The 18556-nt window shown below is 41.1% G+C and overlaps 1 protein-coding gene across 3 annotated transcripts in view; it reads right to left on the bottom strand.

Annotated features, from left to right (window-relative positions):
• Window positions 1-194: 194 nt before the first annotated feature.
• Window positions 195-18556, bottom strand: part of NLRP3 (NLR family pyrin domain containing 3) — a 74014-nt gene continuing 55652 nt past the window's right edge. For 2 of the 3 annotated variants that reach the window (XM_063094299.1, XM_063094298.1), the window contains 6 exons: window positions 16212-16382; window positions 13029-13199; window positions 11495-11665; window positions 4547-4717; window positions 3877-4047; window positions 195-607 (listed from right to left, as the gene is read on the bottom strand). In XM_063094299.1, the coding sequence (XP_062950369.1) occupies window positions 508-607; window positions 3877-4047; window positions 4547-4717; window positions 11495-11665; window positions 13029-13199; window positions 16212-16382 (955 nt within the window). In that variant the 3' untranslated portion in view covers window positions 195-507. The remainder of the gene's footprint in view (window positions 608-3876; window positions 4048-4546; window positions 4718-11494; window positions 11666-13028; window positions 13200-16211; window positions 16383-18556) is intronic. The other variant, XM_063094300.1, reaches the window with a different exon arrangement.

Raw genomic sequence — 18556 nt, 5'->3', positions numbered from 1 at the left:
TATTAGAAAATAACTGTTACAAAAAATTAAAAATAAATAAGTAGCTGCCACAAAACTGCGACATTATACACAGTCAATTAGTTCTGTATTACAGTCAGTTATAGAAAGCAGAAATGATGATATGAACAAAAGCAAGCAGAAAGAGAAGGGGGAAAAAATAGGGAAGGGAGAGTTAGAGTAAGAAAAGAAACACAAACAGAAAAAGTGTTTTATTGAATGAGCTCATTATATGAGGTCATCAACAGGAACATTCTCCTCCTGAAGCACTGTGATGAAAACAGCAGCATCTGGATGGTTTCATTGTCCTGGTGTCCGCACCCTGTGGTAGAGGAGATGTTCCAGGTCCCTACATAAAGGCACCATCAGCAAGCTTTCATTCTGACACTGGACCAGAAGAATCACAGAGCTGTGGTCTTGACCCTGGTGGGAGGAGGGCTCACTCCACTTGTGCACACCTGGATGGTAGGGGCCAAAGAACACTGGAGTCTGGCAGTCCTGTTTCTATCCCTACCAAGAAGGCTCAAAGACAATGGTCAACTCAGGCTTTTCTTCTCGAAGTGTTTCTAAAGCACACTTTGTCTCATAATTGAAATACATTTCACTCAACCTGTAAAAGCAAATAGAAAGCCTTAGATTGTACTCTTCAGAAAACTTAAGAGTTTGGGGCCTTAAAAATCTCATCTCATTTCCCCGAACCCCACACACCTCTAAGCTCTGAAATGCTGAGCTTCATGTTCATTGTGGATTCTGCTATATTTGTAACCTTCAAGTTTGGAAAATTTTAAACATACGTAAAAGTAGAGAGAATAGTATAATAAATCCCATGTGTCCACTACCCAGGTGAGACAATTAAAACAGCTCATGACCAATTTTGTTTCTGTTGTCCACCCCTTCCTCACATCAGTGGATTATTTTAAACACAGCATTTCATGCATCTATAAATATTTCACTGTGTGATACTAAATGAAAAAGACTTTAAAACATAACTAAAATGTCATTATCACACCACAAAAATTAACAATAATTCCCTAATATTATTGTTTGTTCAGTCAGTGCTCAAATTTCGTCGATTGTCTTCTAAATTTTTTACATTATATTCAATTAATCAGGAGCCCATAAAACCTACACATTGCAGTTACTTGGTATGTCTCTCAAGTCATCTTTGAAATAAGTTTTTTCTCCTCTTTATTAAAGTTTACCTTGCAACTTAAGAAATTAGACCATTTGTCCTGCATCACTTCTAACATGTTGATTTGGTTGTATTATTCACTGAATGTTTGTCTTCCTTCAAAATTCATAAGTCAAAGCCTTAACCCCCAGTGTGGTGGTATTGGGGAGATGGGGCCTTCGGGAGGTAATTAGCATTAGATGAAATCACGAGAGCAGGGCCCTCATGATGAGATCAGTGTCCTTATAAGAGAAACACCAGAGAGCATGTTCTCCGGCCCTGCCCCCCCCCCCCCCCCAAGCACACAGCAAGAAAGTAGCCATCTGAATCAGGAAAAAAGGACCCTCACCAGCAACCAAATTAAACAGAACCTTAATCTTAGACTTTCCAGCTTCTAGAACTGTGAGAAAATACATTTCTGTTGTTTAAGCCACCCAGTGTACAGTATTTTGTTATCGCTGCCCAAACTAAGACTACTTGACTGCATCCATGTATTCCTCAGTATATTTTGAGCCCACCCCCCAAGCTGGGTTCTGAATGTCCCTCAGGGCTGGGTTGGTGACTCCACATATAACAATGTCCCCAGGTTCATCCTGTCCAATCCCTCCCTCTGTTGCTCCACTTCTCTCAGCTCCAGGAATGTCATCTTTTCCTGCAGCAAACATGCCCCACTATGTCTGCACAAGGATGCAGTGCTGATCCAAACTTTTCTTTATTTAAACCTGCATTCCACTAGGTTCTCAACCTTGAGGTCATGAACTTGGATAGAAGTCCCTGGAGTAATGCGATTTACATTTTGGGGGGGAGAGAGAGATAATAAATATATAAGAAAATGGCACAGTACATAAGATGGTGATGTACACTATGGAGAAAAATAAGAACAGAGGAGGAAAAGGAATGTTGGGTTGCTATTTTCAATAGGACAGTCAATGATAGCCTCACAGAGAAAAAGACCTTTAAGTAAAGAATTAGGAATGTGCAGGAACAAGGCATATGGATACTGAAGGGAAGAGTTCTGGGCAGAGGGAACAGCAAGTGCAAAGGTCCAGAGGGAACAGTATTTCTGCAAAACAGCAAGAAGACCACTGTGACTGAAACGGAACAAGTAAGAGTTAGAAGATAATGAATCTTCAGAAGCAGATGGGGCCAGATTATGTGTGGTTTAGAAGCTGCCATGACTTCATTGCTCTTACTCTGAAAATGACGGGAAGTCATGGGAGGATGTTGGTGAGATGAGACTGATATAATTTGACTCATATTGTCTACTACAGTAAGAATAATAGATGGAGGTAGCCTCTCAGAATGCCACCCCAACAATCCAGACAAGAGCTGATAGTGGTTTGAGCCAGGGCGGGAGCCATGAAGCTGGCAAGAAGTGGTCAGGGAGTGGACACAGTGTGAAAGCAGAGCTGACAGGACATACCAATGGACTGGGTGTGGATATAAGAAAAAAGAGACAATGACAATGGCACCAGGATTTTTTTGGCCTGAACAACTAGGAGTTAGTTATCATTGACTGGGATGGGGAAGAAGCAGGTTTTAGACAGAGGAGAACAACATGGGTTTGGATTTGAACACGTGAAGTTTGGGAGGCTTATTAAACACCCAAGTGGAAAGGTCAGACAACCATTCAGACACAGAATTCATGCAGATATGATTTGGCGGGCACAGCACATATATGGTAATGCTGAAAAACTACATAACTCAAATGAGGGAGAAACTGTAGAGAAGAAAAATTAGCCCAGTGACTGAACTCTGAGGATTTAATATATAATGGTCAGGATGACAAAGAAAAGCCAAAAAGGAGACTGAGCAGAAATAGCTGGTGAAGTAGGAGGAAATCCAGAGGAGAACATGTTGACCTTAAAGCCAAGCAATAGAAAAGTGTGATCGTTCTGTCTGACAGAAGCCACGAGACTGGCTAGGAAGCTCTTATTAAAGAGGTAATGACTACTGCAGTGGTATTGCTGAAGACAGACAGGAGCCAGTGGTCTCAAACACACTGCTGAATTTTACAGAATTCCTAATCTCAATGTTTCTGGAGCACTCTTTTTCCATCTAGAAATCCTCAGAAACAAGAACACCCCCACTATATAAAGACCTTTGCAATCAGGATGAATTGTAGTCTAGCTCTACAAAGTACATTCCCCTGCATAGAAATATAATCCTATTTGGCCACACTTATTAGGACTGTGTTTCTTTCAAGAATATAGATAAAAACTCTTTAAACATCCAACTGAACTTTGATTATTCTAAATGTCTGGATGGAGTCAATATGAAGATCATGACCCATATACCCTATTTTAAAAAATCTGCAGCAACTATTACAGCTAGATAGGAAAATAAGTTCTAGTGGTCTACAGCAGTGCTAGGCCTCTATAATTAACAATCATTTATTGTATGCTCTCATCACAAAGAAATGATAAATTTTTTTGATGGTGAATATTCTAATCACCCTGATTTGACCATCACACATTGTATACATGTATTGAAATATAACTCTGTACCTCATAAATATGTACAATCAATATGTTTCAACTAAAAAATAAACTCCTTTAATAAAAAAAAAAAAATCTGCAACAGCTGGCCCATACCCAATCTAATCCTAAGTGCAAATGAAGACAGAGCCATCCTGAATTTTGGTAACTGGTCAACCTTTCCTTAGAACTCTGAATCCCACCACATGAATCGCTGCAGAGTACACTTACTGCAGACTCTGCAAGAGGCAGTCCTGCTGTTTCAGAACCTCACAGAGCATCATGACCCCCAGATCACCCAGGTCGTTGTTGCCCAGGCTCAACTTTCGCAGGCTCTGGTTGGAGGTCAGAAGTGTGGAAAGATCCCAGCAGCAGTGTGAGCTGAGGCTGCAGTTGTCTAATCTGCAAGAAAGGGGGCAAGTTAAAGAAAATGTCCCCTTAACCATCCCTCCAAGTCCCCCTAGCTTATATTGTTTTCGATACAGAGAAAATACAGAATTAACTTGCTTCAAACATCCTTATATCCCAAGTTACTCTTCTCTCCTTTTTAGATGGGAATATTTTTTCCAGTCTACTGGATTATGCAGATCAAATTAGTAATAGTGGCTTATGAATTGATTTTTCTCAAATTCTGTATCTTCCCCCAAATTTCCATAAAATGCAAGTGCCATACCATCCCCATTCTTCAGCAGTACAGGGGATTGTGGCGAAAGGGACTCAAATTTCTTCCTTTATACCATGTAGAAGAACTCCTCCCAGTCCTATGATCCTGTAATAAGCCAAACCCTAAGAGGAAACCTCACTTCCCAGATACAGAATATTCTGTGGCCGTTCCCCCCAAATTCCCCTTCACTCTTAACCACCATGTATTCCTATTGCCTTAATAAGCCAAGGGACTTACTCCAACATCTGAAGCTTGCAATTGGGGTGCAAGAGTCCCTCGCAGAGTAGTTTGACCCCCGCGTCTCCAAGAGCATTGCCCCGTAGGTACAGGTGCATGAGATTCTGGTTCGTGCTGAGCACCAAGGACAGAGCTGAACAACCAACTGATGTAAGGCCAGAATTCACCAGCCTGTAGAAGGATCAGAGAGAAGAGTCTTCAGCACCCAGCCTCTCCCAGACATTGCACAGCTGCTTCAACACAGGTACCCTGTCCTATCTGAGCAGCTACATTCCTAAAGTTCAGAAGCCAGCACCTGAGACACAACTGAGCAGAGCATGATTCCCTGTCTCTGCGTACTACAGGAGAAACAAATGTTATTCTCACTAGACACTTTGCTGGGATCAGTACAACAGTAAGAGGAAAAGCAAACTGATCGGGATTCTCCGCATATTCCTCCTCCTTCTTACACAGATTCCCTCTGGCAGTGGCTGCTCTTCAGCACCACTTCTTCCAGACAGACAAGTTGCCCCTGACTGATAAAGCCTCTAACATGGCAGAGACCTATCTTACTTGCTTCTTACATCAACCTGCAAGGAGGCAGTGCAGCTATGACTATTACATACCTTTTACAGATTAGAAATCTGAAGCTCAAGGAATCATGCGTTTCTCTCAAAGTCAAAAGGCAGGTGTGTGGTGGAGAGGGGACACAGACTTAGGGCCCCACCTTCTAGTTCCATCCCCTCTCTCCATTGCCCCCTCTGTCCATCTTGCTCTTCCTTCTGCATAGCACAGGAACTCTCAGAGTGAAAAGCCCTCGGTTTACATTAAACTCAATGGAATTCGGGTTTCTGATATACTATTCTTGGGTCAAATTGAGCATATTCTATCACCTGACAGGAGGATGAGGGCTCTGAAATAGATAGTTGTGTTACTCCTGCATTCAAACTCATAGGAAGGTAAATGGTATACAGAAAGCCACGTATGCTAGTTATTAAACAAAGCCTTAAGAATATCTTATGTGATTACGTTCCTTCCTGCCAGAGTTCTTGACAATGGCATGTTTTTAAACTCTTTGATGTCTAAGAACCAGGAAAAAGAGAAACACGGAAGAAATTCATTCCGACAATGCAGCATAAACAAATCTCCATCTTCCTAGTCAAGGATGAATCAAATTGAAAAGATAGATCAGGCAGGACTAAGAGGGAAATGAAGCCCAAGAGGTATGAACAAAAACAAAGCAAGTTTTGTGTGTTTCTGGTAAGCTCTCACCTCTGGGTAAGAATTCTATATCAGAGAGTCCCTAATGAACATACAAAAGGGATTTGCAGAATTACTGGCAGATGTGAGGAACATTCCAGAAGACTGGAGATGATCTTCAAAGAGAAAAGGAAAGAATATTTTAAAGTTATGTAGTGGGAAGTTTTACCAGTATTTCCAGAAAATTCACCAGATGTTTGAGGAGTACTGCACAGTGAAGTGGCAGCAGTCACAAGCAGACAGGGTAGTTTTCTTTAAAAAAAAAGTCATAACCCAATTGTCAAAATGTTGATAACCACTGAGTCTGAGTGATGAGTATACTGAGTATATAATAAAATGTTTAGAAAATGAAACAACCAAGTCCTTCCAACCAATCCACTAGATTACAGGAATGTGGTCAATATAATACATCTTAGTTTTAACCAATCCATTCAACACAGTTATGCATTTACCAAGCACAGATATCCTGCCACATACTGTATTAGGTTAATCTGTGGTTTGGTTTTTTTTATTAATAATTTGCCCTATGTCATAAAAAATGTCTCATAATGAAAAATGAAGGTCTAACATTTATTAAGTATTTATTATGTGCTTGATGGTGAAATGATGACTTTAAATAGAAGAATCTTACTGAATTATTTCAAACCCAAGATGAGTGTTATTTTTATCCATACTTCTCAGCGAGAAAAATGATTAGAGCAATTATTTGAAGAATTAGAAGGAGGTACCTAGATGGATAGTTGGAAAGTGGGAGAGTAGGGGTAACCCTCCAGGCAAAAGGAAAAGGGTATGCAGGGTAAGGAAGAGTGAAAGGGCAGGCCTAGTTCTTAGAACTAAAAACTAACTTAATACAACTCAAAACGGAGTGGAAGATGTGAGTGGAGAGAGGGCAGGGTCTGGGACAGCCTTGCATGCCAAGCTAAGATGTGCCAATGTTACTTTGACTCCAGAGAATTCATGAAGGTTTTTGTACAAAGGCCAAATGTTACCAAATTTGCATTTTATAAAGTCCCTCTGGTGTTATGTAAATTTAAAAAGAAAAAAAAAAAAATGAGAAGTGGAGGGAACTGAAAGTAAAGACAATTTAGGATTGCCCTCTGTTTACTAGCTGTGCAGCCTCCTGGAAAGCCCCACTATTCAACAAGGCAGGAAGAAGAGGTCAGGAGCAGGCCAAAGGATGGGGGTGAGGGAATAATTATGAGAATTAAACCAATTTTTTTAATGTGTGATGTTTGTGTAATGTTGGTATGGTGTGGGGGAATAAGGAGTGGATGGGACACAATATGTACCCAGAGATAAGGGCTTAAAGTTCAAGAAAAGAAAATTTGGCTATACCTAACAAAATATAAAATGCCTAAAAATTCTGACTGATTAATTCCTTTGACTCATTACTAACTTAGAGGTATCTATCTCAAAAGAAATACACACACTTAAAATTGCATATATAAAGTCTTTTTGCAGAGTTGTTTATCATAATGAAAAAGCAGAAACTCACCTAAAAGTTCCTCATTCAACAAGTACATAAATAAATTATGGTAATGCATACTATGCAATATTATGCCCCATCTATAAATCCACACGTCAGTGCTATGGCTTGAATGTCCCCCCAAAGCTCATGTTGAAACTTAACTTCCAATATGATGGTGAAAGATGGGGCCTTTAAAAGGTGATTGGATCATGAGGACTGTGCCCTAATGAATGGATTGATCCATTCATGTAGTAATGGGTTGTCATGGGCGTGGTTCTGCTGTCTTTATAAAGAGAGCAGCTAAGCAGGTTAGCTCTCTAGCTGATGCCATCCTCACCATGTGATACGCTGTGTCACCTTGAGACTCTGTAGAAAGCTCCCACCCTGAAGAAGGCCCTCACCAGATGTACTCCTTGGACCATGGACTTCCAAGGCCCCCAAACTGTAAGAAATAAATTTCATTTCTTTATACCTTGCCCATATACATAAAATTTACCTGGTGCTTCAGGTATTCTGTTATAAGAGACAGAAAATGGAATCACACAATCAGCATGGAAATTTATCCATTATAAATGAAAAAAGCAAATCAAAGAAAAGTATTTCTATTATAATGCCAGTTTCAATATACAGACAATTGTTATAGGTTGAGTTGTGTCTTGCCCTGTTGAAGTCCTAGCCCCAGTACTTCAGAATTTGACCTTATTTGGAAATACCATCAATTGTAGATGTAAGTAGTTAAGATGAGGTCATTAGGGCCCTAATCCAATATCAATTGTGTCCCTGTCAAAGGGGGAACATGGACACAGAGATAGACACACACATACACAGTGAGAATGCCATGGAGAGACGCAGGCAATGATCAAGGTAATGCATCTATGATAGAGTTTGGATGTGTTGTCCCCTCCAAAACTCACGTGGAAATTTAATCCCCAATGTGGCAGTGTTGGAAACTGAGTCATGGGGGCGGATCCCTCATGAACGGATTCATGCTCTCCCTGGGGGAGGGAGGATTAATGAGTGAGTTCTCGCTCTATTAGTTCCCGCAAGAGCTTGTTGTTTAAAAGACCCTGGCACCTTCTCTCTCTCTCTTGCTTCCTCTCAACATGTGATCTGCTTGTACCCGCCTGCTGCCTGCCACTTTTCCACCATGAGATGAAGCAGCCGGAGGCCCATGCCAGACACAGCTGTCCCAGAATCGTAAGCCAAATAAACCTCTTTCCTTTATAAATTACCCAGTCTCAGGTATTTCTGTTATAGCAACACAAAACAGACTAAAACAATCTACAAGGCAAGAAATGTCACAGACTGACAGCAGACCACCAGAAGCTGGAAGAGAAGTATGGAACAGACTCTTCTTCACAACCCTCAGAAGGACCAACCTGCTAACACCTTGATCTCAAATTTGCAGCCTCCAGAACTGAAGAGACAATAAATTTCTGTTGTTCAAGCCACTCTGTACTACTTCGTTCCAGCAGCCCTAGCAAAGTAAATAGATAAAAACACTTCATAGAGTGTATTAAAATGAGCGGATGGATGCACAGATGGATGAATGTTTGTGTCTAACAAAATATCTGGCTGTTTACATATTGGACTGTTGTAAGTGGCTCTTTCAATAGGCTGAGAAGAAGCTTTCATTTTGACTTCATATACCATTTTTGGAGCTGTTATTGTTGTTTTTGTATATATTTACACTGAGCATGTGTTAGTTTTGTAAGAAAAAGGTCAAGAGCAATATCTGGGCTTGAGATCTCTTTTGGGAGCCATCTGTCTTTAGGTTGTTGTTGAAGCTGTGGGGTACAGGAGAGATCCCAGGGAGTGTAGAAACATTTAGTACAAAATAAAACCAATGGTGAAATTCCCAGACCACAGGAAGGGGAGCCAACACAGGATCAAGAGAAGGGAAAGCTATAAAATTCGTGGGAAAGACTAAACAGTGCCCTAAAAACAAGAGAAGAGAAGGTATTCCAGCAGGAGGTGAGGAGCAGAATTACAGTTGGCAGATGTCAACTAAGATGAGGTCTGGGAAGGATCTATAAGTCAGAACCACGATCACTGAGGGTCAACTGAGTGTCTCTGCCCTGGGCCTCTTCACTTCTGCTTGCTTTGCCTGAAGTGTTCTTCCCTGGCTTCTTCGTGGCTCATGCCTGTACTTCATTTAGTACATGCTCCAATGTCACCGGCTTAAGAGGCATTCACTGAACCTGGGCAAAAAAGTGGCCCTCACTGTCACCCCAGTTTTTATTATAGTACAGATGCTCCTCAACTTAAGATGGGGTTACATCCTCATAAACCCACAGTGAAGTTGAAAAATCTAAGCTGAACCATTGCTAAGTTGGGACCATCTGTACGTACACACACTGCACACTGTTTTGTCTGTCTGTTCTGTCACTCCGTCCCTATGAGGATGTTTGTGAAAACAGGTCTTGGTCTGTTTTACTCACTACTACTATTAGCACCCACAACAGAACCCAGAGTGCCTGGAAAATAAAAAGGTTAAATCATATCTGTTGAACAAACTGAAAGTAGCAGAAGCCAAATTGCTGAGGAAGAGTAATAACGTAAGGGGAGGACACGGAAGCACTGCACGCGGACTTCTCCCAGGAGAGAGACACAGTGATGTCTGGGGATGGGCTGTTGGGACAAGTCCAAGGAAGTATCAGAGCTCTGTGAACAAATATTTGTTGTTAATTAGGTATTAATGGATTAGTCTTCAGGAAAGACCCTTCCTGCTGTATTTTGTCTTGAATGGTGATCTGGTTGGTGTTTATATCAGTAACATGAATAAAGACATACTGTTTGCTTGTAGTATTTATAGATAATATTGACAGAATCAAAATTCAAAAATGCCTAGACAATGGGTCAAAGTAAAGATTAGATGAAATTTGGCAAAGTAAATGCAAGACCCCACACTTACACTGACAGCCGGATGGAGAAGCCCTATATGAGGGGTCTTCAAAAAGTTCACAGAAGGATTCATATTATCTTTAACTCCATTTTTCCACGAACTTTTTGAAGTACCCTCGTAGAGAGCCCTCTAGCAACACTTCATAAGGCCATGCACTGGGATCAAGGCGGTGGCCAGTGGGATCACACACGGTGTGTCTGCACTGAACTCCACTACCTTCTATTTCAGTGTCCTTAGGCAAAGGTATGAAGCTCCCTGAGCCTTATTTTCTCCTCTATGTCGAAGGCACTGATATCTCCTTTGTATCATCTTTACAAGGCCAACTGAGATAACCCACGTAAAGAACATGGAAGAGCAGCGATACACAGTAAGTGCAAGATTATTAGCAGGTATTTTGTATTATTATTTACTGCAAAATTCCAACATGAACCAATAATCTGATGTAACTACCAAAAACATAAAGACATCACAGCCTCCACCAGTGAAAGCACAGTGCCCTGCCAGAGAAAGTAAAAGTTCCACCACATTTTCAGATGTGGGCACTGCAATTCAAAGAGGGACATTAACACACCAGCCCTTACCTGGGAGAGTATGACTAATTAGGAGAAGGTGCTGAGCTACATCCTACTTGAGGATTTAGAGATGTATGCAAGAGACGATCTAGAGTGTGACTGATGTCTCTGGGGAAATGGGATTGGATGTGCTCCTCAGTTCTCCCAGGGAGAAGGACAAGGATAAATGCACAGAAATCAGAGAAGGTGCTACATCAAAATAAAAACTCTCGGGCCGAGCCCGTGGCGCACTTGGTAGAGTGCTGCGCTGGGAGCGCGGCAACGCTCCCTCCGCGGGTTCGGATCCTATATAGGACTGACCAGTGCACTCACTGGCTGAGTGCCGGTCACGAAAAAACGACAAAAAATAAAAAAATAAAAAAATAAAAAAAATAAAAAAATAAAAACTCTCTCTAATGGAGAGGCCACATTGTGCAGCACTAACTTACATACCTGGAAGTATTCACACTAAATCGGTGACTATTCATGCAAATGTCTTAGAAGTTTTTCACCCAATGGGAAACTGGGCAGCACAATCTCTAAGGTTTCTTCCAACTCTAAAAAGCTCTAATTCTATAATCATAAATTAGCATAAATTACATTATTAGCAGCTGTATATATTACTAGTATCTAGTGCTTCAAACTACTTCTGATTTGTTACCTCTATTCTCTACCCTCGACTCCATCTCATTAACCCTTTTTAGAGTAACTCCCATCCACATTTTCCAAATAATTCATCTCTGAAGAGAAGCTGCTTTTCTACAGAGACACCCATGAAGACTTACCCCAGTTTCTGCAGGTTACATTGCGGATGCTTGGCTTTTTCACATAAAATTCGAACTCCTGAGTCTCCCAAGGCATTTTCCCCCATGTAGAGTCTGGTCAGGGAACGGTTGGTGCTCAGAACTGATGCAAGATCCTGACAACACGCTGATGTAAGGCAGCAACTGACCAACCTTCCATAAAGATGGTAGAATGTCACAGTCACATCTCTCACCCACTCTCTGCCATGAATTAAGCAGGTACTCATACCTGCCAGTGCCCCTATTCCAGTCTACTCATGGGAAGGGAGTGGATCCAGGCTCCATATAAACTTTTGATTTCCTTTTCTGTTTGATGTAATAACAAGTAAGCACCTTCCAAGCTCATCCCAACTCTCTACATTTTATTGTGGTAAGATATACATAAAATTTACCGTTTTAACCATTTTTAAGTGCACCATTCAATGCACCATTCACCTTGTTGTGCAACCAATCTCCAGAAAGAACTCTTTTCATCTTGTAAAAACGAAACTCTGTACCCATTAAACAAGAACTCCCCGTTTCCCCCTACCCCTAGCCCCTAGCAACCACCATTCTACTTCTGTCTCTGTGAATTTGATTATTTTAGGTACCTCACGTAAGTGGAATTCATACAGTATTTGCCCTTTTGTGTCTGGCTTATCTTACTCACCATAATGTCCTGAAGGTTCACCCATGTTTTAGCATGTATCAGAATTCCTTTTAAGTCTCTATGTATGTATATACCACTTTTTTAAAAACCCATCATCCATCGATGGACATTTGAGGTTATTTCCAGCTTTTGGCTATTGTTAATAATGCTGCTACAGACATGAGGGTACGAATGTAAGATGGAGCCCCTGCTTTCAACTCCTTTGCATATATACATGGAAGTAGAATTCCTAGCTCAAATGGTAATCCTATGTTTAATTTTTTGAGGAATCACTGTACTGTTTTCCAGAGTGGCTGTGCCATTTTACATTCCCACCAGCAACACAGTTTCTCCACATCCTCACTAATAGTTGTCCTTTTCTAGTGTTCTTGTTTGTTTTTGTTTATAATAGCCATTCTAATGGGTATGACTTGGCTCTGCCCTTTTCAAGTGCTTTCTTCTTTTCTTCAAAATTCAAGTCTCCCAGCAGCATTCAATGGAGGGCTGCATACAACATCAAGTGTCTGCATTGCCCTAGCACTCTTTCCTATTCAGTGTGGAGACCAAGGGCTTGTCATGAAGTTTCAAAACTCTTCTAAAGCAATGCATTACAACGGGCTTATGTTCTCAGCTAGGCTGTAAGTACCTTAAAGGCAGGCATCATTTTTTATAGTTTATGCTCCTTGTCAGGGCTGAGTATGTGGCTCTCCTCATAACAAACACTGAATGAATTACTGACAAACACCCAGAGATAAATGCAGGAGACCCTCTGAGCTGCTGAGGCCATTCTCACTCTAAACCTCAAGCCCACTGTGCTTCATTGAAGTCAGAGTTCCCAAAACATGCCTCCTTAGGTGAGCTTCACAGGGGAAATGAGTTCGGACTCACCAGAGTTTCTTCAGATTGCAGAATAGATGCTTCAGTCCCACACACAAAAGTTGGATTCCAAAGTCTCCCAGGGCATTGTCGCTAAGGTCCAATTCCACTAGCTTCTGGTTGCTGCTCAGGACCAAGGAGATGTCGAAGCAGCACTGATGGGAAAGGCCACACCTCCCCAACCTTCATGCCAAGCACAGAAGCAGAAGGTGTCAGAACATGGCCTGCTTCTCTGCCACTGCCTGCTGGTCTATGCTTGATTTCTGCACCAAGGAGGAGCACCTATGTTCTCATGTTACAAAAGGAAAGTTATAACAAAATTTTCACGGACATATCATCTGATCAGAGAGCTCCTGAATAAAACTCAAGACACACCGGGAAGGTAACTCCCAGGCTCATCAGCTCTCTGTCTGAGGCCACAAGTGCAGAGCGCCAGTGAACTCCCAGCCATAAATAATGCCAGGTGCATTGTGATCAACGCTCAGATGTATAAATGGCACACTTCTGGTTTGTAAATAAAAAGGGTGTTGAACCTGTGGGTTCACGTCTTTACCTAATAGTTGAAGTGCCTTTAACTGGGTGCAGCTCTTGCTAGGGTTGTATTCATCTACTTCTTGTCTTTGACAACACTGTCCCCCCATTGTGCTTAAGTATTTAATCCCAGTCTTCCATTTACACTGAAGGAGAAAGCAGCTCTGATTCCTGATGTGTTTTACAATCACACGCGCACATGCGTGCGCGCACATGAACAACTACCACCATCACCACTACCAACAACAATTTGTTACTGTTGTGGGGACAAAACAACATTCCAGCTCCTTTCCAGGCCAATAGTTCATATGTCTTATAGCCTGTTGGAAACTACCTTTCTTTCTGTCCTCATCTTCATACCAACTACAGACAGTGCCCAACTAACAATGGTTCAACCTACAGTTTCCCGACTTTATGATGGTGGGAAAGTGATATACATTTAATAGAAGCCATACTTCCAGTACCCATATGACCATTGTTTTTCAACTTCAGTATAATATTCAATAAATTGCATGAGATATCAAACACTTCAGTATAAAATAGGTTTTGTGTTAGATAATTTTTCCAAAGTGTAGGCTACTGTAAGTGTTCTGAGCATATTTAAGGTAGGCTAGGCTAAGTTATGATGTACACAGTAGGTTAGATGTATTAATTGCATCTTCGACTTTATGATATTTTCATTACGATGGGTTTATCAGGCTTTGACCCCATCCTAAGTCAAGGAACATCCCTACGAGCAAGTGAACAACTAGATTGCTACATATCCACAAAGTACCTCATTACTACCCAAGTTTCCCTGTTTGCGTCTCATTCTCTGGAATCACATGGAAATACCCACAGGGGCAATGGGGAGAGTGTCATGGGATGAAGCTGGAGAAGCAAGGTTAAGTGCCCAAAACAGTCAGAGCCCCGAAGGCAAGAGGTCTTGTAATTTCTCAAAAGAGTGAAGAGAAAGTATTCAAGCAAGGGAATGGCACAAATTTGAATTTTCTAAATAATCCTCTGACTTGTGTGTGGAGAATGGATTGGAGGCGGGGGGGGGGGGGGGGCGGGCAAAAGCAGATGTAGAAAGACCAAACAACCAACATTCATTCCACGTGTTTTTCTGAGCACTAACGTGTACTAAGATGCCTGCTGCAAAGATGATGACAAGACAAATGAACATGAATCCTATCCTCAGAAAGTGGACAGTCTAGGAAGTCATGCAATGTTCAGGCAAGTGATGGCAGTTGTCAAACCTGGGCTGGTGGAGGGAAGATGGGGAAGAGTGGACAACAGTTGGTGTAGCAGGTAAAACTGATAAAGTTAGTGATGGGCAAGAGAGGGAGGTGTGAAAACAGCCTATAGGGGCGGACTTTAATATTGGCTATGTGGTTCGTCAATGTAGATACCTGCATGCACTCACTGAGCATGTGAGGAAACAGGGCTGAGGGGTGGCCCAGGCATCTGCATGCTCACCTTGGCTTGCATGAATCTGATTCATAGTGTGGGTTGAGAGTGAGCACGTTATTAATACAGCCACAGATTTCCTGTGACATTTCAGCCTATCCAAATTATTGTGATGGGTTCCAGCTCAGGTAGCCATGTGATATGGGTTGAATATTTTTACCCTCCAAAGCTTATTTGGAAGACTGATCCCCAATGTGGCAGTGTTGAAAGAAGGCTCTTAAGGGGTGATTGTATCATGAAGACCACACCCTCATGAATGAATTAATCCATTTATGGATTAATGGGTGAATGAGTTGTCACAAGAGGGGCACTGATGGCTTTATAAAGAGAGCAAGTGAGTACATTAAAGCAGTCTCACTCAGCCCTTCTGATCTGATTGCCTGCATCACCACAGGCTGTATAGAGAGATCCCACCAGGGAGAAGGCCCTCACCAGATGTGCCCCCCTGGACCTTGGACTTCCAAGCCTTCAAAACTGCAAGAAATAAATTTTATTCCCTTATAAATTACCCAGGTTCATGTATTCTGTTATAAGCAACAAAACTGACTAATACACCATGGTCACTTATGATGAAACTCCCCAATTCGCATCAGTAAACATGGCCCATGAGGAAACACTGAGGATATTGAAGGTCATGGCTTTTTGGTTGTACCACCAAGAAATGGCTTTCTTGTCAGTTCTCCTTCATTCTTCCCTATCCAAAACTTCCCAAACAACTGGACTCCAGTTTATTCTGCCTTCCCACTTGTTATGGGATGATTTCCCCCCCCCCAAAAAAATTCATATGTTGAAGCCCTAACCCCCAGAACCTTAGAATATAACTGTATTTGGAGATAGGGTCTTTACAGAGGTAATTTAGTTAAAATGAAATCATTAGCATGGATCCTAATCTAATCTGATGATGTCCTTGTAAGAAGAGATTAGGACACAGGCACAAACAGAGAAAAGATGATATGAAAACACACGGAGAAGATGGCTTCTGCAAGGCAAGGAGAGAGGCCTTAGAAGAACCCAACCCTGTCAACACCTTGATCTTAAACTTCCAACCTGCAGAACTGTGACAAAATAAATTTCCTTGTAAGCCACTCAGTCTGTGCTACTTTCTTTTGACAGCCCCAGGAAACTAATACACCACCAATTCAGTCCCTAAGATCTTTCTCCAGTGTCTATTTCTCTCTCACACACACACACAGATGCTCAAGCATGGGGACTTACCACAATCTCTGAATATTACAGCCAGGGTGCTGGAGCGTTTCACACAACACCCTCATCCCTGGGTCTCCCAGAGTATTGTCACTGAGGTCCAATTCAGTTAGGCTCCGGGTGGTGCTTAGAACTGAGAAGAGGCCTCGGCAAAAGTTGGAAGTGAGATAGCAGTTTACCAATCTAGAAATTGGAAGGAAGAAGGAGAGAAAAGATAATCCGTCTCTAACAATAACAAACTGGAGCCAGGGGCTCCTAGCACCAGTTTGGAGAAGAGCCTCCCAGGGGTTAAGAAATGGGTTGTGAAAGCAAAGATCATTAACAGAGGAATGAAGAGGGCCTAGTGAGCCTTGGTAAGACCAGTTCTGCATACTTTACAATGGAAAGAATGCGAGCCTGTGACACTGGCTGACTGTGGGCATCTGCGGCCCCTCCTTCACTGTCCTTCCCCTGCCTCCCTCATGGGTCTGCTGTTCTGCCCACAGCTCCAGACACTCTGTGCTGAGTGTTCCAGAGAGTGGTCCTCACACTGGGCTGCACAATAGCATCAGGGGTGTTCTCAAAAATCCCAAGGCCATGCCAAACCCAGAGGAACAAAATCAGAATCTCTGAGGTGGAATCAGGCTATAGCGATATATATTTTTTTAATTTAATTTTTTTAATTGACACATAAAATAGAGTGATATTTCGATACATACATACACTGTGCAATGATCAAATCAAGCTAGTTAGTCTACCCATCACCTCTAATCTTTATCATTTCTTTGTGTTGGGAATATTCAAAAATCCTGTCTTCTGGCTATTTGAAAAGATACAATAAGTTATTGTGCACTACAGTCACCTCGCAGTGTTGTGGAACAACAGAACTTATTCTTCCTACCTAACTGTAATTTTACATTTGTTGGCCAACCTCTCCCTCCCCCTCATCCCCCCAGCCTTCACAGCCTCTGGTAACTATTATTCTACCCTCTACTTCTATGAGATCAAGTTTTTTGGCATATCAATATTTTTTAACTTTCAGGTGACTCCAATGTGCAGTTTAGTTTTTCTGGGGGACTGGCTGGTGAGGTGATATGAACCCTTGACATTGGTGTTATCAACACTGCACTCTAACCAAGTGAGCGAACTGGACAGCCCCTGAGAAGGTTCTGAGACATATAGAGCAAGCTCCTGCCCTCTGAGGAAGGTAGAGAGATGGGTGTCAAGCTTCTTATCAGAAGCTTTAGTCCCCCACAAATTTATATGTTGAAATCCTAAACCCCCAACATGATGGTATTAGGAGGTGGGGCCTTTGGGAGGTAATTAGTTCATTTTAATTAGTATATATAATTTTGTATATAAGTATACCAAAAAATATAAGGTGTGTTTTTGATGAGAAAGGAACAAGTATGTTGGAGAAGAGAGGAGTTGTGAATAAAGTTATAGGTATGAAGACACAGTTGTGGTTAGGAAAGTTAAACAGAAAAGAGAATACCTTTATATGAGACAGCATCTTGTGTAACGAATTTCTGTTGTAGAGTAAAATGACTGGTTATTTAGGAAAGAGGAAGTGCAGTACAAAACAGAAAGTCCAAAAAAAGCATGTCGTTGAATGAGTAAGTCATAATAATGGTTTGTGAAAGGTGAATTTATGAAAGAATTTTATGGGGGATTAAGCTGTCTATAATTAGAAGGGAATTAGCTAAATCTTTCTAAAGATTGAACTTTGAGATTAAAAAGACACTAGTACACTAGTACAGAACTAAGTTTCCCTTACATTAGAACAAGATTTTCTTGAAGTATTGATTAGATTCTTAGTAAAATTGCAAGAAGTTTTGATTTTTCCCTAAAGGCATCTGAAATCAAATTGATAGAAAAGACTCTAACAGGTACTCTTAAAGAGAGATTTCAAATAATTTTAAGATCAATGAACAAAATAAAAGTTTTTCAGAACTCTAATAAGAAATCTAATGGGTTTATAAAACTGCTAGTTAAGATCAAGTAAAGCAAAAATTAATTACATGAAGTTAAATAACTGATAATGTTTTATAACTTTCATTGTTGGTTCTTTATTTAAATGTTGTTTCCAGATTTAAGGAAACTTTCTCTCTTAAGCTATCTATAACTTACAGCAATTTAGTAAAACACACTTTTATGAACAAAGACGAAAGCATTTGCTTTTTTCCCCTATTTGATTCTTCCAAAATTTAAAACTGTTTGCGAGTATCCTTAATATTTTTATGGTGATATGGTTATAAATTTGCTATCTCTATATAACTGTATACAACTGAAAACATTGGTTATGAATAGCTTGTCCCTTCTAAGTTCCTGACCCCACTTCATGTTGCCCTAATTTGGCCTAACTGCTGTTTTCACCA

Source organism: Cynocephalus volans, chromosome 4 (assembly GCF_027409185.1).
Source record: "Cynocephalus volans isolate mCynVol1 chromosome 4, mCynVol1.pri, whole genome shotgun sequence".
NCBI classification, from domain to species: Eukaryota; Metazoa; Chordata; class Mammalia; order Dermoptera; family Cynocephalidae; genus Cynocephalus; species Cynocephalus volans.
Note: the sequence above shows the minus strand (reverse complement) of the source record. Positions and strands in the feature narration are given on the sequence as shown.